We start from the raw sequence: 27,907 nt of genomic DNA on the forward strand, positions 1-27,907 counted from the left end.
ATGTAGATAGATATATAGTTACACAGTCAGTCCATTTTTTGTCTGTAAAAAAAGTTGCTGTTGTATGTTTCAAAACTGCTATACTGCAGTCATTGTAAATATTATTACACAACAACAACAACAACGACGATTATGATGATGACGACGACAACAAGTAACAACATTAGCAGCTACAACAATGACAATGACATTACCAAGTAATGCACATACACGTACACATTTAAAGTAAGGGTAAAAGTTTGAACGGCACCAACCAACAACACCCGGAAAAAAATTTAACCCATAACATTAAAATTTGTATGTACGTTTTTAACCCCTTTCCCTTACCGATTTGATCAAAAACCACATTTATGAGTTTGTACGACAACACAAAATACATATTTCGTTTGTAGGTTTGGTGAGAAAGGGGCGTTTTATGGTACCTACACTGATGACAACGATTATATTTAGACAGGGCGGTGAGAAACGGATGTTGCTGATGATTCGTTTAAGAGTAGATATTACAGTTTCTGTAGCTTTTTTAAGAGCTTTTTTGTGATTTTTTTTTTTATTTTTTGGAAAATTAAACGAATCTTGTTAAGGTCTCATAAAAATTGTCAAGAGTGTAACCTTTAGTTAACCCTTAACTAAAGAGGTTTACTTCAATTGCAACCACTTCAGAATATTAAAAGAAAAACAAACATTTGAAACCAAATATTTATCACAATAGCAATACGAGCAAAAGTACCCAGTGCTAGCATGATGAGAACAAATAAACTATTAATTAAACCAATTAAATATTATAGACTCGATTAGCTTCGTTTTATTTACTTAATTTCAACATACATACATATTTTGAATTTCTCTTTGTTTTGAGGTTTAAAGGGCTTGTTATGAGTTAAAAAGGATTTAATTAAAAGAAAGTCCGCCACAAAGAAATCAGTTAAAAGTTGTACGATTTTCTTAACTATTATGACACCCTGTAGATCAGGCTACAGAACTGAACTAGAACTGAACTAGAACTGAACTAGAACTGAACTAGAACTGAACTAGAACTGAACTAGAACTGAACTAGAACTGAACTAGAACTGAACTAGAACTGAACTAGAACTGAACTAGAACTGAACTAGAACTGAACTAGAACTGAACTAGAACTGAACTAGAACTGAACTAGAACTGAACTAGAACTGAACTAGAACTGAACTAGAACTGAACTAGAACTGAACTAGAACTGAACTAGAACTGAACTAGAACTGAACTAGAACTGAACTAGAACTGAACTAGAACTGAACTAGAACTGAACTAGAACTGAACTAGAACTGAACTAGAACTGAACTAGAACTGAACTAGAACTGAACTAGAACTAGAACTGAACTAGAACTGAACTAGAACTGAACTAGAACTGAACTAGAACTGAACTAGAACTGAACTAGAACTGAACTAGAACTGAACTAGAACTGAACTAGAACTGAACTAGAACTGAACTAGAACAGAACTAGAACTGAACTAGAACTGAACTAGAACTGAACTAGAACTGAACTAGAACTGAACTAGAACTGAACTAGAACTGAACTAGAACTGAACTAGAACTGAACTAGAACTGAACTAGAACTGAACTAGAACTGAACTAGAACTGAACTAGAACTGAACTAGAACTGAACTAGAACTGAACTAGAACTGAACTAGAACTGAACTAGAACTGAACTAGAACTGAACTAGAACTGAACTAGAACTGAACTAGAACTGAACTAGAACTGAACTAGAACTGAACTAGAACTGAACTAGAACTGAACTAAAACTGAACTAGAACTGAACTAGAACTGAACTAGAACTGAACTAGAACTGAACTAGAACTGAACTAGAACTGAACTAGAACTGAACTAGAACTGAACTAGAACTGAACTAGAACTGAACTAGAACTGAACTAGAACTGAACTAGAACTGAACTAGAACTGAACTAGAACTGAACTAGAACTGAACTAGAACTGAACTAGAACTGAACTAGAACTGAACTAGAACTGAACTAGAACTGAACTAGAACTGAACTAGAACTGAACTGGAACTGAAGTAGAACTGAACTAGAACTGAACCAGAACTGAACTAGAACTGAACTAGAACTGAACTAGAACTGAACTAGAACTGAACTAAAACTGAACTAAAACTGATCTAGAACTGAACTAAAACTGAACTAGAACTGAACTAGAACTGAACTAGAACTGAACTAGAACTGAACTAGAACTGAACTAGAACTGAACTAGAACTGAACTAGAACTGAACTAGAACTGAACTAGAACTGAACTAGAACTGAACTAGAACTGAACTAGAACTGAACTAGAACTGAACTAGAACTGAACTAGAACTGAACTAGAACTGAACTAGAACTGAACTAGAACTGAACTAGAACTGAACTAGAACTGAACTAGAACTGAACTAGAACTGAACTAGAACTGAACTAGAACTGAACTAGAACTGAACTAGAACTGAACTAGAACTGAACTAGAACTGAACTAGAACTGAACTAGAACTGAACTAGAACTGAACTAGAACTGAACTAGAACTGAACTAGAACTGAGCTAGAACTGAACTAGAACTGAACTAGAACTGAACTAGAACTGAACTAGAACTGAACTAGAACTGAACTAGAACTGAACTAGAACTGAACTAGAACTGAACTAGAACTGAACAAGAACTGAACTAGAACTGAACTAGAACTGAACATGAACGAAGTAGAGCTATACTGGAACTGAATCTTAACTGATTAAGAACTAAACTGATTGATTTTGAAACATCACAAATCTTCTTCTTAAAGATTTCAAATTTCGTGTTATGAACTTTTTCAAAATTTTCTTATCATAAAATAGAGGAAAAATTTATTTTTTGTTTAATAAAATGTTCTAATTCTTTTGCTTTATTAAATTTTGTTTGTGCATGTTTTTTAATCACTCCCAAGCTAAATAAACAATAGTGATGGTATCACATTTTCTTTCCAGTTGCATTTTTCTTTTTTCTCTATTTTAATTTAACGTTTTATTTGTTCGTTGTTATCGTTGCTGGGTTGTGTTGACATCTTCGTGCATGGCTTTCATTATGGGAGGAAAAAACAAAGTCAACTTTGTTAAAAGGATTAGCTGCATATTTACCACGTACTATGTGCTATAGTCTAGTAAAAGTATAAAGCTCTTATACGTAATATGTACTACTATGCTTCAGTATAGTATATATGCTAAACATACACTACGTATAAAAATCGTCCTTTTTTTCTTAAGTGTACGTATGTACATATGTATGTACATATCTATAGTATGAGTTTCTCTTTTTTTGCTTTTGGTTGCTATTATTGTTTGTTGATGTAATTGCAAAATAACATTAACCAAAAATACTGAGAAAAAAAAACTAAAGAAGTAAAAGCAACTACTATCCCTAGTAGTGGTAACTAGGATAAACAAGCTATAGTATAGACAACAATAGAAAAAAAACTAGAAAAGGAAGTGATATAATGATAGTAAATATTTATATATACATTTCTATATATACATATTTATGCTTTCTAGTTATTTTACATTTAAAGAACATAAATATGCAAAAGTTTTATATGTTTTTTTTGTGAATTATGTTTAAATCCCGTCTGTTTGTAGAAGAGCTAATAATTTTATAATTTAAACGATTCTCGTGTAAGCATGAAAATCGCTTTGTCTTAAAGAGGATTTTGTAGTTATTTTGGAAAATTTGCTAAACTAATTTGAAGCCATAGATGATACCCTGCAGTATGGCATACTAGTTCAAAAATGTTTAATATTCAAATTGAATAAGTCGAAATGACGTTTCGATTGTAGCCAATCATTGGCAAGAACTGATACAACATTATTTTGCAATCAAATGGGTTCCAGCATATAAGGGTAGACGGTGAAAAGGAATATCTGATTAATGCGCAACTAGTTCCAGTTTTGTCTTAGTTCTCTTCTAGTTCTGTTCTAGTTCTGTTCTAATTCTGTTCTAGTTCTGTTCTAGTTTTGTTCTAGTTCTGTTCTAGTTCTATTCTATTTCTCTTCTATTTTCGTTCTACATCTGTTCTGGTTCTGTTTTAGTTCTGCTCTAGTTCTGTTCTAGTTCTGTTCTAGTACTATTCTAGTTCTGTTCTAGTTCTGTTCTACTTCTATTTTAGTTCTGTTCCAGTTCTGTTCTAGTTCTGTTCTAGTTATGTTCTAGTTCTGTTCTAGTTCTGTTCTAGTTCTGTTCTAGTTCTGTTCTAGTTCTGTTCTAGTTCTGTTCTAGTTCTGTTCTAGTTCTGTTCTAGTTCTGTTCTAGTTCTGTTCTAGTTCTGTTCTAGTTCTGTTCTAGTTCTGTTCTAGTTCTGTTCTAGTTCTGTTCTAGTTCTGTTCTAGTTCTGTTCTAGTTCTGTTCTGTTCTAGTTCTGTTCTAGTTCTGTTCTAGTTCTGTTCTAGTTCTGTTCTAGTTCTGTTCTAGTTCTGTTCTAGTTCTGTTCTAGTTCTGTTCTAGTTCTGTTCTAGTTCTGTTCTAGTTCTGTTCTAGTTCTGTTCTAGTTCTGTTCTAGTTCTGTTCTAGTTCTGTTCTAGTTCTGTTCTAGTTCTGTTCTAGTTCTGTTCTAGTTCTGTTCTAGTTCTGTTCTAGTTCTGTTCTAGTTCTGTTCTAGTTCTGTTCTAGTTCTGTTCTAGTTCTGTTCTAGTTCTGTTCTAGTTCTGTTCTAGTTCTGTTCTGGTTCTGTACTAGTTCTGTTCTAGTTCTGTTCTAGTTCTGTTCTAGTTCTGTTCTAGTTCTGTTCTAATTCTGTTCTAGTTCTGTTCTAGCTCTGTTCTAGTTCTGTTCTAGTTCTGTTCTAGTTCTGTTTTAGTTCTGTTCTAGTTCTGTTCTAGTTCTTTTGATGTTTAATAAACATGCAGCTAGAAAATGAACTTGAAAAAACAAAGTCTTCTAGAGTGTACTTTCAGAAAGTTCCTCCCCTTTAATAACCCTATCCACATCATTTAGAACATAACCAATCCCTTAATAAACTCGTTGATTAGATTTTGGTTTTTATTATTCCTATAACCCGGCCAATATTAAATCAAATTTATTATATTATTTGTTCTCAATCTAAACCTAACACGTTAGTATTCCCCAAAGAAAATTTATCAACATGTTTCAGCATGACATATTCATAAGAAATGATAAAAGAATTGAAATTATACATACAACTAAATTTCATGACATTTAGTGTAAAAGAGGAATTGACGCCTTATTTAGAGTTTCTACTGAGTTTTAACACCGTTTCCAAGAAAAACAAAAAAAAATAATTTATCAACTTTATAAGTATATATATGTATGTCATTAAGCATACTTTTAAGAGGCATATGCTTTAAATTAATACAGCATACATTTAGGCTCTAAAGTTAATTGAGGGATTAAGAATTTTTGTTGGTAAAATCTTTATTTATTTATATGTAAAATTTGTAAGACATGATAAGAATAACTTGCTACAATATTTAAGAGTAGAAAAAGTTTTAGGCAGTTTGTGCAGGAGAGTTTATCAAACCTTAATTATTTGACAAATTTTGTTAAGAATTTAAATTACTTAAGGAACTGTTGTAGTTTTTATTACACCTAAAACCCCACTACGGATATATCACATGTTTTCAAAATTAAATTTAACCAAATAGAAAACACACACACACACATACATATTGGTATTTTGTTTGGAATACGAATACAATACAGAATAAAAACCTGACTGACTTAACCAAATAAATTACATCCGGTTCAAGTACATTCAGATTACAAATAGCAAAGGAAGCAGCAGCAACAACAACGACAAAAACATGACAATTTTTACATAATTTCATTTCTTAACAATGTTCGTTCATGTTCAAACATTGTTTTTTAACAATAGAAAGCAATTTTTTCGGTTGTCCTGTTGTCCTCTTCCCAAATGACACTTTTACTGACAATATTGACCACAAAACTTTTACCGAAAAAGAAAAATATATATTTATGGATATTTGTATATCTTTTCAATATAGACTTAACAACAATATGTCTATTTAGTACTAACCATACAATGTTAGTTTTCCTTTACTTGGTTAAATATAGAATGTAAAACTTTCTTCTTTTTTAGCAAGAATATTTCTTTTTTTTATAAATAATAAGAAAAAATTGGTATTTCTTGTTTTTTTTTTCTATCTCTTATACATTTCTTTGTAGGAAAATTTGACCACAATGACATTACAAGAATATGCCAAGAAATATATATAATAAATAAAAGTTTCATTTTATTTTTGCATTTCTTGGTATTTTCTAAAACTTAAAGAAAAGTTTTATTGAATGTAAGCAAAAAAAAAAAAAAAGAATAGAATAGAAAAGAAAAGTTTTAAAAGTATTGATCAAAAACGATTACCTTGATACCTTATAATAGTGGCTTAGTTTTGCTTTTGTCACCAGAAAGTTGCTTAGAGATAATCAGTGAGTGTTTCTTAATGTTGTTTACTTTTAAAACTTAAATTTTTGTCATATTAAGGTTTCATGTTTGTATAAACATGTTATAAGTTTTTTATTACAAAATCATGAAGTTGGTTGCAGTTGATTTTTAAGCTCTTTTACTTTAATGAGATCGGCAAAACCACTGTTCTGAAGTGTTTATATAAAATCATGAAGATAGATGCAGTATAATCTAGTCATATTAAGAGTTAATGTTTGTATAAACATATATTTAGTTTTCATTACAAAATCATGAAGTTAGCTGCAGTTGCTTTTAAATCTCTCTTTGTTTCAATGAGAAAAGCGTATCCCAGAGAGTGCGTTTTACAAAATCATGAAGTTAGCTGCAATTGGTTTTAAGCCTTTTTTGCTTAATTGAGAGAACTAAACTGTAGTGAGGCGTTTCTTAGATAGAGCATGTTGCAAAATCATGAAGTTAGCTGCAGTTGCTTTTGAATCTCTCTTTCTTTCAATGAGAAAAGCGTAACCCAGAGAGAGCGTTTTACAAAATCATGATGTTAGGTGCAGTTGGTTTTTAGGCTCTTTTTGCTTTAGTGAGAGAAGCTTATCTGTTCTGAAGTAAGGCTTTCTTAGACAGATCATTTTGCAAAACTATGAAGTTAGTTAGTTGTTTTTGATTCACTTTTTGTTCCAACAAGAAAAGCCAAATGCACAATTTCAAATACCTTATTCTGATGTAAAGTGTATCGCAGATAGAGTGTTTTGCACAATCATGAAGTTAGCTTTAGAATCTCCTTTTTTCTCTCTAATGAGAAAAGCTAAACACTCAATTTCGAATACCTTCTTTAAAGTGAAACGTATCCCAGAAATAACGTTTTACATCGATCGAAATAACCAGGTATATGATCTAGCATACATGTCTTTGGTCAGGAAAACCTTGTCAACTTTTCTAATACTTCTATAGGTATTGCAACATATAGTCAAGAGTTATCGAGATGAAAGATCATGTCTCTCTTCTAAACAAATCAATTTCATAAGTTTCAAGTTCTGGACTTTAGCAACTCATGATATATAGAACTCTTCTGATATCACCGAATATGAAGCATTATCTTAGCATCATGGATATATGGCTTTGATGGTATCAACTTGATACGTTTAGTTGACCGAGCTTCACATACGATCTGCTGTTTGGATAGGTTCCTATAAGTTTACTAGCTCTTGTAAACTCTGACAACAATCATTATAGAGTAATAGCTCCAATTCGCTAAACTTATTGACTCTTTAAAAGTCACCATCTTTCTTGATCTTTAAGTTCGCTTGTTAGTTTCTTAGATCGGTCACGATCTTCAAAGTATTGGTAAAATTCAAATCCGAAATGTTGATCATCCAAAAGAAAAATAAGATTTAAGAGAGATGGAGAAGCATTAATGAAAGTTCTTCTTCAAAAAAAGCTATTAAGAACTACGATCTTTCTTGATCTGTCTTAATATTTCAAGGTGCTTTTTAGTTCAGAATTTGTCATATAAAAACTATTTGAACGTAAAATGTCAATAACTTTTACGACTACATCATGTAAAACAATCCTCATTTGATGATCCCCAGATAGTTTCATTGATTGTTTGAGAGCCACGATCTTCCTTGATCGTTAAAGCCGCTTTTTAGTAATACCAACTGAACAAAGAATGTCAATAATTATTCCAAAAGCCATCTTCATTTAGCGAACATTTGATAGTTACGTGATCATCCTTAATCTTTAAAGACGCTTTTTAGTTTAAGAACAGTGTTACATATTGACACGATTTGAACGTAGAATGTCAATAATTATTCCAACAATATTATCTAAAGCAATCTTCATTTAGCAAACCTTAAACAGTTACGTTTTTTTTTTTTTTTTTGTTTGAGATCCATGATCATCCTTGATCTTTATAGTCGCTTTACAGTTCACCTATTATCTCTGATATACAGTAGGGACGAAGTGGACATTAAATATTATAAATGATTAAAAATTTTTATATATTTACCAATATTTTCCGACAACATCATGCAGAGCATCCATTCTACGATCCTCAAGAGTGTTTGAGAGCTATGATCTTCGTTACGATTTAAAAATGCTTTTTAGTTAAGAAACAACGATTGCTATTTGAAATTTAGAGATTTTTCAAGACTTTGCGAGATTAAATTCTGAAGGTTTAACCCCAGCTTTGTACTTTATTTCTCTCTCTATGATTTCTCAGTATTAAGTGTGAGAGAACTCAGATCTTCGAAGAATGATTATCAATCTTTCAAAACTTTATTGAGAGAGCAGCAAAATGTAAAATTTTCAGTTTAAAGCTAATATACTCTTTGCTCTCTCTCTCTTTCTCTCTTATGTAACATTATTTCTGAGACACTAATATTTTCATCCCTATGAAGCCATTTTTTAATTTAAAGATCTTTCAATTATTTTCCAGTTTTCACAAGTCAGCATTTATTACGCGTCTTGTTATTAGAAATGTATTAAGTGTTTGAGATCTCATTGAAGTCTTTGTCTGATGAGAGAGAATAAGATCGTAGTCTGAGCTGATGTTTCTGCATGAATATTTTTTAAGTGTTTGAGAACTCAGATCTTCGAAGTCTTTGTCTAATGAGAAAGAAGTTGATTATAGTCGCAGAAATTGTCTCGTTATGAATACTTATTAAGTGTTAAACAACTCAGATCTTCAACGTATGGTGATCAATCTTGCAAAACTTTATTGGGAGAGCAGCAGAATGAAAAATTCTCAGTTTAGAGCTAATATACTCTTTGATCTCTCTCTATTTTAACTTTATTTCTAGAACGCTCTAGAAAAGAGCTCTCATAAATTTTTTTTTAATTTTGCACAAGTAAGCCTTCATTACGCGTCTTGTTTTGAAAATGTATTTAGTGTTTGAGAACTCAGATCGTCGATGCATTTGTCTGATGAGAGAGAAGATGATCGTAGTCTGAGAGAATACTCAGATCTTTAACGTATCGGAGTCTAAGATGATGAAAGGTTTAAGGTGTTGTAGAACTCAGATCATAGAAGTCTTTGTCTGGTGAGAGAGAGGATGATCGTAGTCTAATTGAACGAAAAGGTTTTTAGTGTTTGAGAACTAAGATCATTGAAGTATGATGATGAGAGAAAAGATGATCGTAGTCTGGGAAGATTTTTTTTGAATTCGAAAAATTTTACTTAAGTCACAAATGTTCTTCAACCAAGAAAAATTGGCTGAAATTTTAATTTTCAGTCTCATTTACATTTAAATTTTCTTTTAATATAGCTCTTTTCCTTTCTCCAGCCAATTTTCATACTTTGTCTTCTCAATTATGATAATTTTTTTTAATTATTAAAAGCTTTTCTCATTAAGTCTAGAAACTTTTATGTTAAAAAACATTTGCGCCACTTTTAACACTATTTTAAGTAGGGCATCCATATGCTGACAACTAAATGACTAAAAATATTTTTATATGAATTCTTTTTTCTTGATACAACATTTTTCTTTTCTGTAAATTAAATAAAAATGCAAATTTCTTTTTAGAACAAATTAAATTACATTTTTTTTATAATTGCCATATGTTCATTCTAGTTGCTTTCTGAATATACTTTTTTCTTGTATTGCAAAAGATGAAAAGTTATTTTTATGTATTATAAAGTCTGTCATAGAAACATATAGTTTGTATGGGGATTGAAGGGTAGAAAAATAAAATTAATAGACAAATGTAATTAACAGGAGACAGACAGAAAAGGAATAGGAATAATCTATTAAATAGACTGCAAATGAAGACTGTAATCCGAAGGACCAATTTTATTTTGATAACAAAAATTTCTTAAAAATCATCAATTACTTGGGAAAGGTGTTTAAATTCAAAAACTCGAAGAACTGTTTAAATAACTTGGAAAAAAAGTGTTCAATTTTAATAACTTAACCGGCTCGAAGGACCATTTTAGCTAAAATTTCAACAAATTTCTTGTGTATCAAATTTCAAACATCACGCTTTATCAACTTCTCTTCAATTAGTCCTCAATGTATACAATCATTTCCTACAAATTATCAAATAATACGTTTGTAAAGATGGCCAACGCATAATTACCACAACAACATTTCATTTGGAGAAAATTGCTTGGTAACAATGTTGTCTTTTTTTTTACTTGATTCTACCTCCCTTTACTCTGCTTCATCAAGTTCCTCTCCTACTAATGGGTTTCTTTTCACAAGAAGGAATAAGAAATAATGTTAAAAATTTTCGTAATTAACAAAAGTACATGAACATTTACATGATACCAAAAACAAAAACATTGTTATTGTTTGCAGTAGATATATATTAACCCACAATTAAAAAAGCATAAGTTTTCAAAGTCTTCCTTTTTTTGGTAATTATTTTCAAATCGTAAAAACTGTCTAGAACAGCAGGCCACATGGCAAACCAAAAAAAAATTAAAATGGAGACACAAAAAGGTCTTAAATGTAGTGTCACTGTTTAGTCTACAACTTAGAGTAGTAGTTGAGTTTAAACATGCAACTTAGTGACAGTTTAAGAGTAAATTTTTGTTTGGGGTTTTGGGAGAATTTTTGATTCTTTAGCTAAATGTAATACAATTTAATTATATTGTTAACTAAATAATTGCATTTAGTTTGTTTAATTTTAAAGATAAACAGAAATAAAGCTTTAAGGGAAGGAAACCCATGTGTAGTAAGTACTTTGGGGGAGTTGGATTGTTTCTTTGCGGTGACCATCAATGTAATTTACACTGAAAGCTTAATGCAACGAAGAAACCTAGTCTTTTGAACACAAGAGAAAATACAGTAATCTCGTTTATGTAACTCCGATGTTCAGACTTAATATCCCTTATTCCGATTTACAGCCAGACAGAATTCTTAAAAGAACAACAATTGCTCTGCTATATGAAAAAACTTCGAGTGAACCACGATTGAACTTTTAAAACTCTCACGAACACGAAGAGGTATTCTTTTAACGAGAGTAATTCTTTTAAGAATCGTAATTACACTGTTTAGACATTTGGACAGAACTAAAGATTAACTATCGAAAGAACCACGACTGAACGTTTGAATGTGGTTGACAGTCTTTAAAACTTCAGGCTGAAAAGCCAAGATTGTACCGATATTCGTTAAGTAATTGGACCAGGATTAACAATTTTGCTTGAAAATTGCTAGAACGGAAGAACGATTTGACTATTAAAGGACTAGTAAATTAACAACTTAAAGCATCACGACTGTTCGTAAAAAAACAAAGGTAACACGAGATACGATTAGCAATTCACAATAGATTCACAATAGGCTATCAAAAGAAACGTCATTGCTCTGTTGAATAGAACTCTCTTGGAATATCTTTCTTAAAATTGTTATTAGAATCATGATTAAGATGATGCATAAGATGTTAAAAAAAAACAGGACTAGAACCTAAACATATTTGCAATAGATCTGTTAAAGGTTAATTGCATTTCCTTAACTTACTTACTTAAAAAAATCACAATCGCACAGTCAAAAGTATTACGATTATGCTGCAAAAAGAACCACGAATTGACAGGGATAGGACTTTGAAATGACACACAAACAAACATTCGAAATTAATCATGTTTGGAAAGCTAAATGGTTAAATTTTCAATGACACATGATATAACCTTTTCAATAGCTACGACTAAGTGGTTCAACTGGCAAAAGAATAAATATTGAAATGTTGAAAGACGCACGATAAGCCTGTTAAAACATTCATGAATTGTCACTTAAAGAGTCACCATGGAAGGATATATTTTGGATTTATAAACCAATAGACCACGACCTGAATGCACTGGAAAATTCCACTTTTCAAGAAATTAAAATTAAACTGTTAGAGAATTAACGGATGTTGAAAGAACTTAAACTAGACTGTTAAACCATTGTTCTTTTAACAGTCCAGCTTGGACAGCATTGAAGTTGTAAAGAAATCAAGATCTGTTAAAGTAACCAAGATGGGACTGCTATGATTGAGATTCTAAATGAGTGACAGAACCACGATTAGACTGTTAAAGCAAATATGATTGGACTGTTAAAAGAAATACGATTGAACTGTTAAAGGACTCACAGTTTAACTGTCAAGATTGAGTAATGGTTAAAAAAAATTACAATTGAATTGTTAAATGATCTATGATCTGTAAAAGTAAAAGGACTACCAAAGGATCATGATTGTTCTACGACATATGGAACAGTTGAACTCTTAAAGAATCGCGCTTAAACTGTTAAAGGGCTCACAGTCAGACACCCACGATTGGTTAAAGGAATTCCAATCGAACTATTAAATGAACCATGATCTGTAAAAGTAACTAAGCTGTTAATGAACCCTAATTAAGATGCTAAATGACTAACATTTGGACTCTTAAATGTACCACCATTAGGCCTTGAAGCAAATACGATTGGACTGTTAAAAGAAACGCGATTGAACTGGTAAAGTAACCAAGTTTTGACTGCTTAAGAATTGATATGCCAAATGAGTAACATTTAGACTCTTAAATGAAACACGATTAGACTGTTGAAGCTAATACGTTTGACTGCCAAGATTGAGCTAAACGATTGGTTAAAGGAATCCCAATCGAACTGTTAAAAACCATTATTTATCTGTTAAAGTAACCCATAAAGAACCATGTTTGATATGTTAAATGACATTTGGACTCTAAAAACTGCCGCATGTTAAAGAAATTGCTATAGAACTGTTAAAGGACTCACAGTTTAATTGCCAAGATTGGGCTAAACGATTGGTTAAAGGAATGCCAATCAAACTATTAAATGAACCATGATCTGTAATAGTAACCAATATGGAACTTCTAAGGGATCTTGCTTATGTTACGAAATATCCAATAGTTGAACTCAATAAGACTGTTGAAGATAATACGAATAGACTGTTAAAAGTATTGTGATTGAACTATTAAGGGACTCACAGTCAGATACTCACGAATGGGCTAACATGATTTATCTGTTAAAGTAACCAATATGGGACTGCTAATGAACCATGAATGAGATGCTAAATGACTGACATTTAAACTATTAAATTTACCGCCATTAGGCTGTTGAAGCAAATACGATTAGACTGTTAAAAGTATTGCGATTGAACTGTTAAAGTAACCATCATGGTACTGCTAAAGAAAAGTGACTGAGATGCTTAACAAGTGACATTAGGACTCTTAAAAGAACGACGATTAGACTGTTGGAGGAAATTCGATTGGACTGGTAAAGAAATCGCGAACGAAAGGACTCACGGGCTAACTTCCAAGATTGAGCTAAACGATTGGTTAAAGGAATTCCAATCAAATACGGTTGGACTCTTAAAATTATCGCGATTGAACTGTAAAAGTATTCACAGTATGACTGTCAAGATTGGGCTATTAAAAGATAAATGGTTATTCTGTTTTAAAACTACGATTGAATTATAGAAAGAACAACATTTGAAGTGTCGAAAGTTCAATGGTGTTCGATGTAATGGTATAAACCAGAGATACAAGCCGAAACGGCTCAAATCGGCGGCTGCTGGCCGCCGGTAACATTTTTCAAGCCGCGCCGCCGCCGTCTTTAAATTATTATTGCAAATTGAAAAGTGTTGCCACACAATATTGTGCTAATATTAAAATTGTGAAAACTACTATAAATTTTCATTTTTCTGTAGAAAAAATTTATATAGAGACAGGTTTCTATATAAAAGACTATTATACAGAGATCATTATACGTCGATCATTTTGCATTTTAAGAAAGTGATATTAACTAACGTTTAACCAATTTATCTATAAGTTTATTCTTGATTTGTAATTAAACAATTTTAACTCTTTCTCTCTCTCTCTCTCTCTCTCTTTACAGCTATCGCTTTACTCAAATCGCGGTAGATCCTCAAATCAAAACGCCGGGTGGTAAAACCTATGATGTGATATTTGTGGGCACTGGTAAGTTGTCAAAAAACTGTTTTTAACTTTCAGAAATAACTCACATTTCCTCATACCTTTACAGATCATGGTAAAATCATAAAATCTGTTAATGCTGAATCAGCGGATTCCGATAAAAAAGTGACCTCAGTGGTTATAGAAGAAATCGATGTTTTGCCAAAAAGTGAACCTATACGCAATTTGAGAATAGTGAGAACAATGCAATATGGTAAGTTGGAACTAGAACTCTTACAGGTTTCCTCATGTCTCTGTATTATTTTAAAAACAATTTTCAGTTTATTAAAGTTTTTACATTTAAATTTGTTTTCCTATCAAAATCTGTCTCATTTATTTGTTACCTTAATTTTTACAATTTATTTATAGATCAACCCAAAGATGGCAGTTACGATGATGGTAAATTAATCATTGTCACTGATAGTCAAGTGATTGCCATACAATTGCATCGTTGTCACAACGATAAAATCACCAGTTGCAGGTGAGTTTTGTCAAAAAAAAGTTTATTTAAGTTTTATTTTTTACTGCTTTTAAAACACAAATTTTCATTGTTAAATACACATGTTGATGATGGAAAAAATATATATTTTTTTACAAAAACTACATAAAATAAGTGCATGAAATAAATAGCAACATCATGCTCATCCACTTACTCAGGATTTTAGTTGGGAAAATTTTATAAAATCCTACATAAACAGACAAGTGTGTTGTAGTTGCTGCTGCTGCTGCTAGAGAAGAGTCAAAACAGCATGATGATGCTGATGATGCAGCAAACATTAAATATATTTTTTTCAATATATTTTTTTTATTTAAATAAAACTTAACCAGCGACTTTTGCTATTATTTTTTTTTTCTCGCAAAAAAATAATAACAAAATATTGTTAATTTTTTTCTTATTTTATTTGTGTGTTCTTTCATTTTTTTGTCATTTTATAGCGAATGTGTTGCACTGCAGGATCCATATTGTGCCTGGGATAAAATTGCTGGCAAATGTCGTTCACATGGTGCGCCACGTTGGCTTGAAGAGAACTATTATTATCAGAATGTCACAACTGGCCAACATGCTGCATGCCCCTCAGGTTGGTATCGACGCATAAAACTCTTACTCTCATTTCATTTCCACGGGCACAGAATAGTGTATGTTCTTGTGAACGCGGACATTTGTAGATGTGAATATGGCTGACACTATCAACCATATTTACATCTATAGGTTTCCTACAGGCTCCTCTGTTAGTGGGTAGAAGACAAAAAAAAAACTTTTGTTTTGTTGTGGCAATTTAAATGAACATATATATGCAGTTATAAATTTATACATATATTTGGTTATATATGTATGTGTGAGTTTGTGTATGTGTGCATCTATCATTGGCACATATGTTCCCGTCAGACATCACCAGCAGTAGGAGCTAAAGAACTGGTACATGAAGAAAAAGTAGTGGTGATCTTTTTTTTAAAATAAATATTCACATTAGACTGGCTTACGAAAACGATTTGTTCCGATTATATTGGTATTAAAGGAACTCAAACAAGATGTACGCTTCAACCTAATAACTCAAAGATCATTAATATCCTAGTTAAACTCTAGAGATAACGGGATCATGATCATGATGCTCTTGAAAGAACTTAAATTGGAATGGTGGAACGGTAGAGAAACACAATTCAACTGTCAAAGATGTAACTGAACTATTTGTAGTAATAACTCGAAAGATCATGATCATCCCAGTTAAATTTAAGAAAAATCAAGATTATGATTTCTGCTCTTGAATGAATAATGATCATGATGCTCATTAAAGAACCATGACTTAGGATGTAAATACAATTTTTCAAAAAACATGACTAAACGGTCAAATAAATTATGAGTGATCGGACTGTTTAAGACTTTTAAAAACATAATTGGACTGACGATTAACTTGTTGAAGGAAGTAATATTGGACTAATGAAAGAACCATTATTGGACTCCTAAAAATAAACACGATTAGGCTGCCTATATATTCAAGATTAGGCGGTTTAGAGATATATAAGATTGTCAAAAGAACTAAGTTGATACCACTAGGAATCACGACTGAACTGTTATATTGGACTTTTGAAAGATATACAGAATCACAATTAGACAATCAACCTGTTAAAAAACACGATTAGACTGCTAAGGATCTTGCAATCGGTCTGTTAAAAGATCGATAAACTAACCACAATTGAACTTTTACAGGAACTGCAATTCGACACTTGAAAGATATACGATTAGACTTCAATAAAGAACTATTAGACTTCTAAAAAGAACGATGTCCGACCTATCATAGAAGAACTATTTGACAACTAAAGTTATCATAATTGAGCAGTTAATAGCACTATAATTTTACTAAAAAACTATTGGAGATCCACAATTGGACTACTAAAGGAACCACGGTTGTATAGTCGAAAAACACAGTGCTACGGTTTAAATTAACCTTGATTAAGCTGCTAAAAAAGAACTACTAATAAACTTTTAAAAGAATTTCTATTGGACTTTCTAAAGAAAGACTATTGGTCTGTTAAAAGAAACGCGATTAGGCTACTGAAGGATATCAGATTAGGATGTTGAATGAACTACAATTGAACTGTTCAAAGATCACTAAAATAACGACAATTGAACTATTAGAGAAACCGTAATTAAACGGTTAAAATACATTCGATTAGATTTCTCAGAAGAACGACTTTCAGACTATCAAAAGAAGAATGATTGGGCTACAAATGTAATCACGATTGAGCAGTTAAAAGAACCACAGTTTGGTCTCTAAGAGAAACTGTGGTTATCGTTAAACTGTAAAATATTCCACTATTGGTTTGTCACAATAACGGTAAATGTACTGTTAATGCTATTACATCGTGTGAAACTAAGCTTTATTGGACTGTTGAGAGAAGCACAATTGTATTGTCAAAAGTATCTGAATTGTTTCAAGAATCACCATCTTAATGTCGGAACAACTAAGGAGAACTGTTAAATGAAACGCTATTTGATTACTAACGGAACTAAGATTGAACTTATAACTAAACCATGACTGAACATTAAAAAAAGAGAATACTATTAGATTGTTAAATGAATCGCGATTGGTCCATCGAAAGAACTACGATTGGACTTTTGCAATAAATACGAAGGACAACGATTGTGTAAAGATTGTTAAACGAATTAGAACTTAACATTCAAAAGAACAACAGTTGGACTGTTAAATGAATCACGATTGTACTTTCAAAAGAACTATGGTTGGGCAGTTAAAAGAAACGGGTTTGGACTTACAAACACGAAAGTGACCTTTGAAATAGCAGCAAGGATTGGGATGTTGAAATAATAGTGATTACACTGTTTTAAGAACCACGATCTAAAATGTCGGAAAAGTTACGTATAAACTGTTAAAATAACTGCAGTTAGAGTGAATTGTTTAAGGAACCACGATTGGTCATTTAAATAGCCAGCCGGGGAACTGAAACATGAAGCACCATTAAAATCTTAAGGGATCTAGGATTATTGAAAGAACAATATTTGCCTTTATAATGAAGCCAGACTTGACAGTTAAAGGAAACTGAACTGAAGATTCTACAATTTGATAGTCTGATGATACGCGATTACGTTAGTCAAAAGAGCACAATTGACCAGTCGGAAGATATACGACTACGTTGGTTAAAATATAACTAAAGAGGCTCAAAACCACCACTTTGGTTGGTTGGTTCACATGTTAGTTCACTACACACAAACTGTCAGATAGAATCGAATAGACTCGGTTTTGACCGGACTATACCACTCGTCAGATGTAGTTTGTATAGTTTTAGATCCAGCATATTGCTGTGAGAAATCTGAGGATATCATTAACTTAGACTCCGATATCTCACCAAGATTAGATATGAAGTAATTGCCAAGGAAGAAACCGCTTCCTTAACGGCCAAAGCAGGGCATTCACAGAGGAAATGGAACACCGGTTCTTCCTTTTCCTTGTCTTTGCAACTGCGACAGTGATCATTGAAAGAGTGAACAAGCCGACTTGCATGTCTACCTATTACCCAGTGTCCTGTTATTACTGCTATCAACTTCTATATATCCCGCCTATATCGGTTTATAAGGTGTCTTATGCGTTTCTCATTGAAGGTCCTCCTTCCTTAATAACTTAGCCCCTTTACATGTGTTTAAATTATTTCACCTATTTTTATCCTTTTGAAGAAAGAATCTGAGGATATTGCTCTTGAAGCTGCTACTTATTACAAGAACCCTGAATTAGATCTTTAAATGGGTTAGTGTTGCGTTACTAAAAGAATGAAGATTAAACTCTTATGAAAACCGTGTAGAATCAGTATTTAAGTTACAGTATTAAAGGGACTATGATAGGTCCGGTAAAAGAATCTATATTGAAACAAAAAAAAGGAATGACTACTGAATGACCCAAATACTTATAGCTCTTCGTATTGTTAGCAGAATTACAATATCTATATTTCGTTTCAGAATTATAATTTATTCCGACTTAAATATAGAATTTTTTATATTCATTACTTGTATTTTACATAACATCCAGTTTCTTTAGCCTCAAAAGTCCTTAATTAAATAAATTTCTTTGCTTTTGTATTCCTCTTAATCCCAAAGGAATAATGATTTGTTCAATTATGTTGGTCCGCAATAAAAAAAATAAAATAAAAACATTCATCATTTCGACAATCCACTGTAGAGCACGTGGTATCATCACAACCATCATCGGCAACATCAACAGCCAACAAAGAACACAGAATAAAAAAAATTCAAAAGAATTATGGTAAATTGCAATCATGTCTTATTGCTGTTATTGTTGTTGATGTTGTTGTTGATGATGTTATTGTTTTGTTGTTGTTGTAGTTGTTGCCTTTATTGTGACCCTTCTTTATACATTTACGTACTTTGTTTTTTTTTTGTAACATTGTTGTAATAAAAATTTCATGTGTAATTGGAGATTTGGATTATTGCCAAAAGTGAAAATTGCAATTTGTTTTGCTGCTGCTGTTGCTGTTGCCGTTGTTGCTGATGATGGTGATGCTTCTACAGCGGCTGTTATAGCTGTCTGTGTGATATACGGTAACAGCAACAACATTATCATCGCATGCTGTAAAATTGTATATTAAAACAACCAACCAACCAACGAAGCGTTGTTGTACCAACATTTTTATTTATTTTATTGTTGAGTGCAAAAAACAAACAACATTTTTTTTGTTGCTGCTGTTGTTTTGTTTTATACTTTTTAAACGAGATTTTATAATATTAATGTAATTCAATTTTTTTTTATTGTTGTTGTTGCTGTTGGAATCTGGTACTTTTATGGTCCATATATTGTTACACACACTCACACGCTAGCTTACACACATACATAAAAATAATGTTACGCATACATATTTCAAAAGTATATGTATACTTGTATATTTGAGAGAGTTCAAATTAAAGTTCATAAGATTTTCCGAAAAAAAAACTAAAAAACCGATCTATTATAAGCCTTAAAGGCAATTCAAAACATTTAATATTTTATGGTAATATATAGTACATATGAGAATCATTTATATAGTTATAATGGCTACTTATAGCAGTTCACAGGTCCAGTTGAGAAAAATTTCAAATAGTTAATTCTTATACTTATATTACTTTTAAAATATTCTTAATAATTTGTTTACAATTTTTCTCATCCCTTAAAGGTAAAATCAATTCCAAAGATGCCAATGTTGGCGAACAAAAAGGCTATCGTGATGATATGGGTCTTTTGGATCAAAGACGTCAAAGTAAAGATCAGGAAATGATCAATATAATGCAAGATAAAAACTTTGAAGGTAATGTAAAACGTTGTATTCTTAATATGGTCATGGCTTTTGTTCAGTGTTTTTTTTTTATAATTGAAAAAATAAAATTTATGTTGTAAATTTGTTATTGTTGTTGTTTTCTTTTTGTTCTTGCATGGCTTTTTGTGTAAAATTTGATGATTTTTTTCATATATTTAATTTTGCATGAAATGACACACAAATACTAATATAAATAAAAAGGAACTACAAGTAGAATAACCACTACTATTTACCCTCCGACATGCACATGTTCCGATAGTCACGTACGTAGCGCATGTATCTGGCGAGATACACTATGTATTTCAGTACATTTATATGAAAAATACGCCATTTTAGTAACAATATTACGATATCTAACAATATTTGTAGAGGGTACCTGGAGACTCAAACCCCTAACCAAATTAGAAATATATTAAAATCACAGTTAAATTCGTAAAATATCTGGCGCATGACTGAGGGTTAATAGAAATCAAAAGTATCTACCAAAGAAGCACGATTGGACTGTTAAATGATTCACGATTGAACTATGTTATGTTAGCGAAAGTAACACTGTTAAGGGAATAACGATTGATCTAGTAAAGTACAAGGATCAAAGTATTAAAAAAAAAACACGATAGGACTGTTAGGAGATCCACCATTTTAGACTGCTAAACGAAGCAGAATCTAGCTGTTCAAAGGACTTTGATTAAACTGTAAAAGTAATCATAATTAAAGCACTAAAGTAATCGCAACTGGACTAATTCAACCTCGATTGGGCTGTTAAAAGAATCAGGATTTGACTTTTAACAAAACTATGATAGGACTGTTAAAACAATTGCGATTGAAGTAATAACGGTTGGAATCATTAAAGAAAAACGATTGGAACTGTGAAATGATTCGCGATTAGACACCGAGAAGAAATTTAATTGGACCAACAAGGACCCAATTGAAAAGTGCAAAAAACAAAGGAACCACAATAAAAATTTAAGAAGAATCACAATTGCACTCTCAAAAGAGTACACGATTGTACTCTCAAAAAAGTACACGATTACGCTGCAAAATTACACTAGATTGGGATGTTAAAAGAACCACAATCGGGCAGTAAAAACATCACTGTTGATCACGATTGATCGATAGAACTGTTAAAGGAATAATGCTTGAACGAATCACGAATTGACTATTAAAAGAATGGGTCTGCTAAACGAACTTTGATTAGACTACAAAATGGCCCACCATTTGACTGTCTAAGTAGCCACAATTAAACTCTTTAAATATACACAGTTGCAGTCATAAAGCTCCAATTCTCAAAAGCTTAACTTTTCAAATCTCGCTTAGCAAAAGATCCACAATTGAACTTTTGAAAAAAAGACAATGTCTTGATTCTTAAAAGAGCAATGATGAGAATTGTGATTAGAAAATCAAAAGGAACTCCTCGCGTTTAGTATTTTACTTCTTAATGGTACCGGTAGTGGCTAAAGATACCGGAAAGTAGTGACAACTGTGCCAATTGGTATTATTTTAGGGAGTTCACTCTAAATTTCGAAGCGTAGTTGGACTCTGGTCTGATTTTAACTTACATGATCCATAAAGCTCGTTACTATGATATTCTTTGCTAGTTCCAATTTAGTGAGAAGAGATACTTTTCTCCAAGTTCCTTAGAGTGTTCAGGCATTGGTATGATATTGACATAATGACTCACAAAACTCTCTGCTAAAGATGGTTCTTCTTTTTTGGTAGTTCCAGTTAAGTTAGAAGGGCTACATTTCTTCAAGTTTCTCAAGGTGTTTAGATATTAGTCTGATATTAAAATCCTGACCAGAATGGCGTCATGTTAACATTCTGATCATCATGACCCACAAAACTCGCTGCTTAAGATGACTATTTCCAGTTTGCTAGTTCCAGTTTAGTGAGAAGGGATACTTTTTTCCAAGTTCCTCAGGGTGTTGTGACATTGGTCTGATGTTAACATTCTGACCATTATGGTCCACAAAACTCGCTCGCAATGCTCTCTATGTGTTGATTCCACCATTTTATTGTTGGACATATCTTCTATATTACCGTTCTTGTAGATTTGGTGGAAGATAACGGTGAATTTCTTATCTCAGCTTCTAGCTTCCTCTTCCGCATTACTAAGACCTTATCTTTGGGATTTATTAAGCTGATGGTTTTCAAATAACTAACTTGACTTTACCTTAAAAATACTTTATAAGTACACGGAGAGATTCTTAATCTAGCCGACCTATTCATAGGAAGTATATATTAGGCCTCAATGAAACCATCAAAAAGACAGCCATAAAACACTCTTAATGAATAGGACAGATAGGCTGTTCCAACGAACGTTGTCATTCTTAGAAGTTAGTCTTAAAAGGTCCTCTAAAAACTAATCAGCATGTAACAACTTAATTAAAATGCATTTAATTATGATAATATTTAAGTTTTTCATTTCATATGTTTATGTTTTAACATAATGAATTAACAAACAACTGCTTTAATGTCACCCTCTTTTAATGAATTCAATTAATAACATGTCTGTTCTTATTAACAGAGATGTTTAACTTTAGATTAATAACACAGGGTTGCATTTTTTAATTAAAAAAAATTATTTTGCAAATTACTAATTTATTTTCCATTTATTTATTAGTTGTTATTTTAAATTTAATTTTTAGCAACAAATTTTATAAAAGAAAATAATTTTGAACAAAAATCGAAAAAAATATAATTTACGTTGAAATTTTAATCAAGTTCTTTTTTATATTTGTTCTCTTTGTTCTTTTTTTATACAATTTTGGATCTTTTTTACATGTTGTTATAAAACTTTTAACTATAATAAATGTTGTTACAAAAAACCAAAAAAAAAAATATATACAATCCTGCAAACCAAACGTATACACTTACATACATATTCCTTCCAACCTACAAACACATGCAACACATTTACTTTGATTGGAATTTTTATATCAATGTTTTTGATGTTTAATTGATGTTGTTGTTGTTGTTGCTGTTCGATGTCTACATTTACTCTCTTGCTCTCACAAAATATATTTGCAATGAAAACCGTTATGATGTTTACAAATAACAAACACACCGATTGGCTAAAAATACTCACCTATAACTCTATATATTTACCTTATCACACAAACACACACCCATACATTCATTACCACAAAATATGGAAAACAAAAACAACAATACAAATTGAAAATACACTGTTCAAAAAACAAAACAATATTGAAAAACCAAAACTATGCGCTTTTTGAAACTAATCAAAAAAAGGTCCACAAATTTCTCCAGATATAATCAATGCTCAATATACTGTTGAAACCTTAGTGATGGCTGTTTTGGCGGGTTCCATATTCTCGCTATTAGTTGGTTTCTTTACCGGCTACTTTTGTGGTCGTCGTTGTCATAAGGATGAGGATGATAATTTACCCTATCCCGATACGGAATATGAATACTTTGAACAACGGCAAAATGTTAATAGGTAAGTGAAATAAAATAAGATCTTCTACATATATACTAGTTCATAAACAGTTTATGGACTAGTACATAGTATAGACCTATAGACTAGTTCAGAGAATAGCTAATGAATTAATCCATAGACTAGCCCATTGAATTTCCTGTAAACCAGTCAATTATCTGATTCGTGTTATATTCAATAGGATAGTTCAAAGAATACCCTATAGGCTGATCCACACACTTATTCACAGATCAGTCAGTACATAGGGCATTCTAAATCTATATCATAGCCCCTAGATTAGTAATTAGTATAGCCCTTGCAACAGTCCAGAGAATAGCCTATAATCTAATCCATACAATATCCCATACAATAGTCAATATACAAGTCCATACACTGGTCAATACACTAAAAAAACTTCGTAAGCAATAAACTAGTTTGAGCATAAAATAGCTCATAGCATACTTTATAAACTAGTTCATAGTATAGTCCCTAGACCAGTTCATATAATAGTACATCGTTTAGTCAATATAGTAGTATTTAGACCAGTAAAAGGTCATATTCAATAGACTAGCCCATAAACTCTCCAATAGACTAGTCCACATGCTGGTCCGTAGACTTGTCTGTAGAAAAGTCTATACACTAGTAACTAGTCTATAGACTAGTTCAGTAGTAGACTAATACATTCAATAGCCTATTGTCTAGTGTACAGAATAGTCCATATACGAGTCCATACACTAGCAATACACTAGACAAATTTCGTAACCAATAAACTAGTTTCTTCATATTCTAGTCTTGTCCATATAATAGCCCATAGCATAGTTCATAACTAGTCCATAGTATAGTCCTTAGACCAGACTATATAATAGGACATCGATTAGTATTTAGACCAGTTATAGGCCATAGTTAATAGACTAGGCCAAAAACTCACTAATAGACTAGTCCACATGCTGGTCAGTAGACTTGTCTCTAGAAAAGTCTATACACTAGTCCATAGACAAGTTTGTAGACTTTTACATGAAATAGCCCGTAGACTAATCCACACAATAGCCTATAGACTAGTATACAGAATAGTCCATATACCAGCCCATACAATAGTTTTAATATACTTGACAATCTCCGAAATTAATTAACTAGTTCGTTCATATTATAGTCTTGTACATAGAATAGCCCATAGCATAGTTTATAAACTAGTTCATTATATAGTCCCTAGACCAGGCAATAGCCTATAGACTAGTGTACAGAATAGTCTATATACGAGTCCATACAATAGTTAATGTGCTTGGCAAACTAGTCTTGTACATAGAATAGCCCACAGCATAGTTTATAAACTAGTTCATAATATAGTTCCTAGACCAGTCTATATAATAGTACAGCGATTAGTCAATATAGTAGTATTTAGAGCAGTTAAACGCTATAGTCAAAAGACTAGCCCAAAAACTCACCAAAACACCAGTCCACATGCTGGTCAGTAGACTTGTCTCTAGAAAAGTATATACGCCAGTCAAACTTCGTAATCAATAAAAAAGTTGGTTCATATTCTAGTTTTGTACATAGAATAGTTCATCTACAAGGTTAGTCAATACATTAGACAAACTCTATAGTCTATGGACAAGACTAAAATGTGCATTGAATAGTCCATTAAAAAGTTCATAGACTAGTCTATATGCTAGTCCATAAAATATATATACAAGCCCATAGACAAGTATACTACACCTAGTCCTACCTACAACTAGTCAATATACTAGCCCATATATTACTTTATATACAAGTTCATAGACTAGTCTATATAATTGTCAATATGCTAGTCCATTGAATAGACTATATCTTAGTTCATTTATAATGCAGGAGCCTAGTCCAAAGACTTGTCCATAGATTGGCCAATACAAGAAGAATCCTAAGAATTTTCTATAAAATATTCCATATAAAAGTGTTACCGACTAGTCTAAACCAGTCTGTGTTGTCAAAGTCAAAGACTGGAACATAGATTCAATAACCTAGTGCAACATTTGTCCCTAATTTTTCATTCTCTTTACGATATTTCTTTAACATGATGTGTTATTTTTAATTTTCATTCATTATTCTAGAATTCAAGCTGAACCCAAATTATTACCTCAAGTTGAAGAGGTAACCTATGCTGAACCGGTATTATTACCTCAACCACCAAGTCAAAATAAAATGCATTCACCAAAGAGTACTTTACGTAAACCCATGCAACATCATGGTGCACCCAATTCCGAAACATTCTTCCAATTTCAGCCCGATGGCTATAATACACAACAAACATATCGTTGTCGCGATAATTTCGGTACTTTAAGATCTCATCAAGTTATGGTAAGTTTGGCAAATCTCTTTAATATAAATTTATTCATATATATTTTTTGATAATTTAACTGTTTCATTTCTAACAAATTTCATTTTAGGGTGATAATTATCGTCGTGGTGATGGCTTTTCCACCACTCGCAGTGTCAAGAAGGTGAGTTTTGTAATTTTTCAGTTTTATTTTTTTTTTACTTTTCTATCGAACATTATTATAACATTATTGATGTTTTATAAATTGTGTAAATATGTTTTTATGTTTTCTATGATTTTGTTTTAACATATTAGCTTGATCACAGTCGTCGATTGGTGTATTTTTTGTTTTAATTGTGTAGTTTAAATGTGTAGTTTAATTATATAATTTTAATTTTTTTAAGAATTATTTTATTTTTCTTAATTACTTTAGAAATAATTGTATGATAAACTAAGTGTTAAATGTCTATAGTTATAGGTGTCTAAATATTTCACAAATGGCATGTTAAGTGTTTTAAAAAAACTATAGATTTTGATCATTTATAAACAATAGAATGATTTCCGATAAATTCTTATTTATGGAAAGATTATCTTTGAATCCTCTTCTTAAAAGCATTTCTACATATAAATATTGAGATTGCGATTTATTCAGACTGCATTTATAGAACACGTGGACCCTTCAGTTGTAAGTAAAAAGATATGAAGCAGAATGGACTAAGAAGGGTTTTATAGTTGAAACGAAAAGTCGTCTTTTCGACTTTTTTCGAATTTTTTCGACTTTTATTAACAAAGTCGACTTTTCGACTTTTTCACAGACATTAGTCGAGTTATCGACTTTTTTTGGGACAAAATAGTCGACTTCGACTTTTTGACTTTTTTCGACAAAAAGTCGATTGTTCGAGTATTCGAAAGTCGATTTATAGAACCCTAGGACTAAGTCATATCAGTGATAAGTAAAGTGGAAGATGTGGGAATAGAAAACTGAAGAAGAGTTAAAGGGAGGCCATTTTTGTGCAATCAGGGGTTAATATTTTCAAGCCTATTGTAATACCTGTCTATACAGCCTTATTCTTTATAGTTCGGGCAAATCGTCTTAGAATTTATAGTAAATATGAACATACATAGAAGTCAAATGTTTCATCTTCTTATTTGTCAAATTTCGATCGAAGTCATTATGGGATAATATACTTTTTTCAACATAAACGAGAACGAGTTAATTTCAGAATATATTACGATCATTCTTAACCTAGATTTTTGATTATAGCACAAGTTAGATCATTATTCTTTTAACATAAACGAGAACGAGTTAATTTTCGAATATATTCTGATCATTCTTCATCCAGCTTTTTGATTATAGCTCAAGTTAGATCATTATTCCATCTTGTTTCAGAGTTATCTTGCATACATTTAACGGTGTTCCGCAGTTGGCCTCCATATCCGAATTTGCTAGCTCCTTTAGCTTTAAATCGTATGATTAAACTAAAATAACAGGGATTGAGCTCTATAAACCTCCTATTGAAAAAACAGCTAACATTAGTTGGTGTACTGAGCTTCTATTACTACATGCTAGCAATTTGCATGCGGGCTTTGTGACCAGAAATATTATCATTTAACTCAGATGGACCACGGTTCTCCTCCCATATAAATGCCATCGCTAGAGATCTTGTAAAGTATGGAACTAATCAGTAGGATTTTGACCTTACTCAAGGATCTGTTTGTCCCCGGGTCATGTTGCCTTAATTAATCTTCTCCGTCTTCGAAGAAAAATAGTTCCTACTACTGCCTCTAATCTTCTGGGATCTTAATATCATTTGACTTCGGATCAAGCCAGACAACAAACCTTGTCTGGAAGCACGAAAACTGACCGCCGATAGGGTATCAGATTTTGACATGTACCTATAATTGGAGACGTTTCTTTACGTGGCTTTTGTTTAAACTAAAAATTTTAGGATGACAATATTGATTAAAGGTTATAGAAGATGTCCCTTCAGGTGGTTGTAGTTTAGACTCAAAATTCGGGGAGAATGATTAAAAGACTGATAT

The 27,907-nt window shown here is 31.8% G+C and overlaps 1 protein-coding gene across 1 annotated transcript in view; it reads left to right on the plus strand.

Moving 5' to 3' along the window:
* The window catches only part of LOC111683918 (semaphorin-1A), a 219,385-nt gene that overhangs the window by 122,311 nt on the left and 69,167 nt on the right, over nt 1-27,907 (plus strand). Inside the window, exons 10-17 of the mRNA XM_046945190.1 lie at nt 14,248-14,330; nt 14,395-14,538; nt 14,694-14,805; nt 15,261-15,403; nt 19,998-20,129; nt 23,391-23,598; nt 25,659-25,905; nt 25,995-26,048. Coding sequence (XP_046801146.1) covers nt 14,248-14,330; nt 14,395-14,538; nt 14,694-14,805; nt 15,261-15,403; nt 19,998-20,129; nt 23,391-23,598; nt 25,659-25,905; nt 25,995-26,048 — 1,123 coding nt within the window. The remainder of the gene's footprint in view (nt 1-14,247; nt 14,331-14,394; nt 14,539-14,693; nt 14,806-15,260; nt 15,404-19,997; nt 20,130-23,390; nt 23,599-25,658; nt 25,906-25,994; nt 26,049-27,907) is intronic.

Source organism: Lucilia cuprina, chromosome 2 (genome assembly GCF_022045245.1).
Source record: "Lucilia cuprina isolate Lc7/37 chromosome 2, ASM2204524v1, whole genome shotgun sequence".
Taxonomy (NCBI): Eukaryota; Metazoa; Arthropoda; class Insecta; order Diptera; family Calliphoridae; genus Lucilia; species Lucilia cuprina.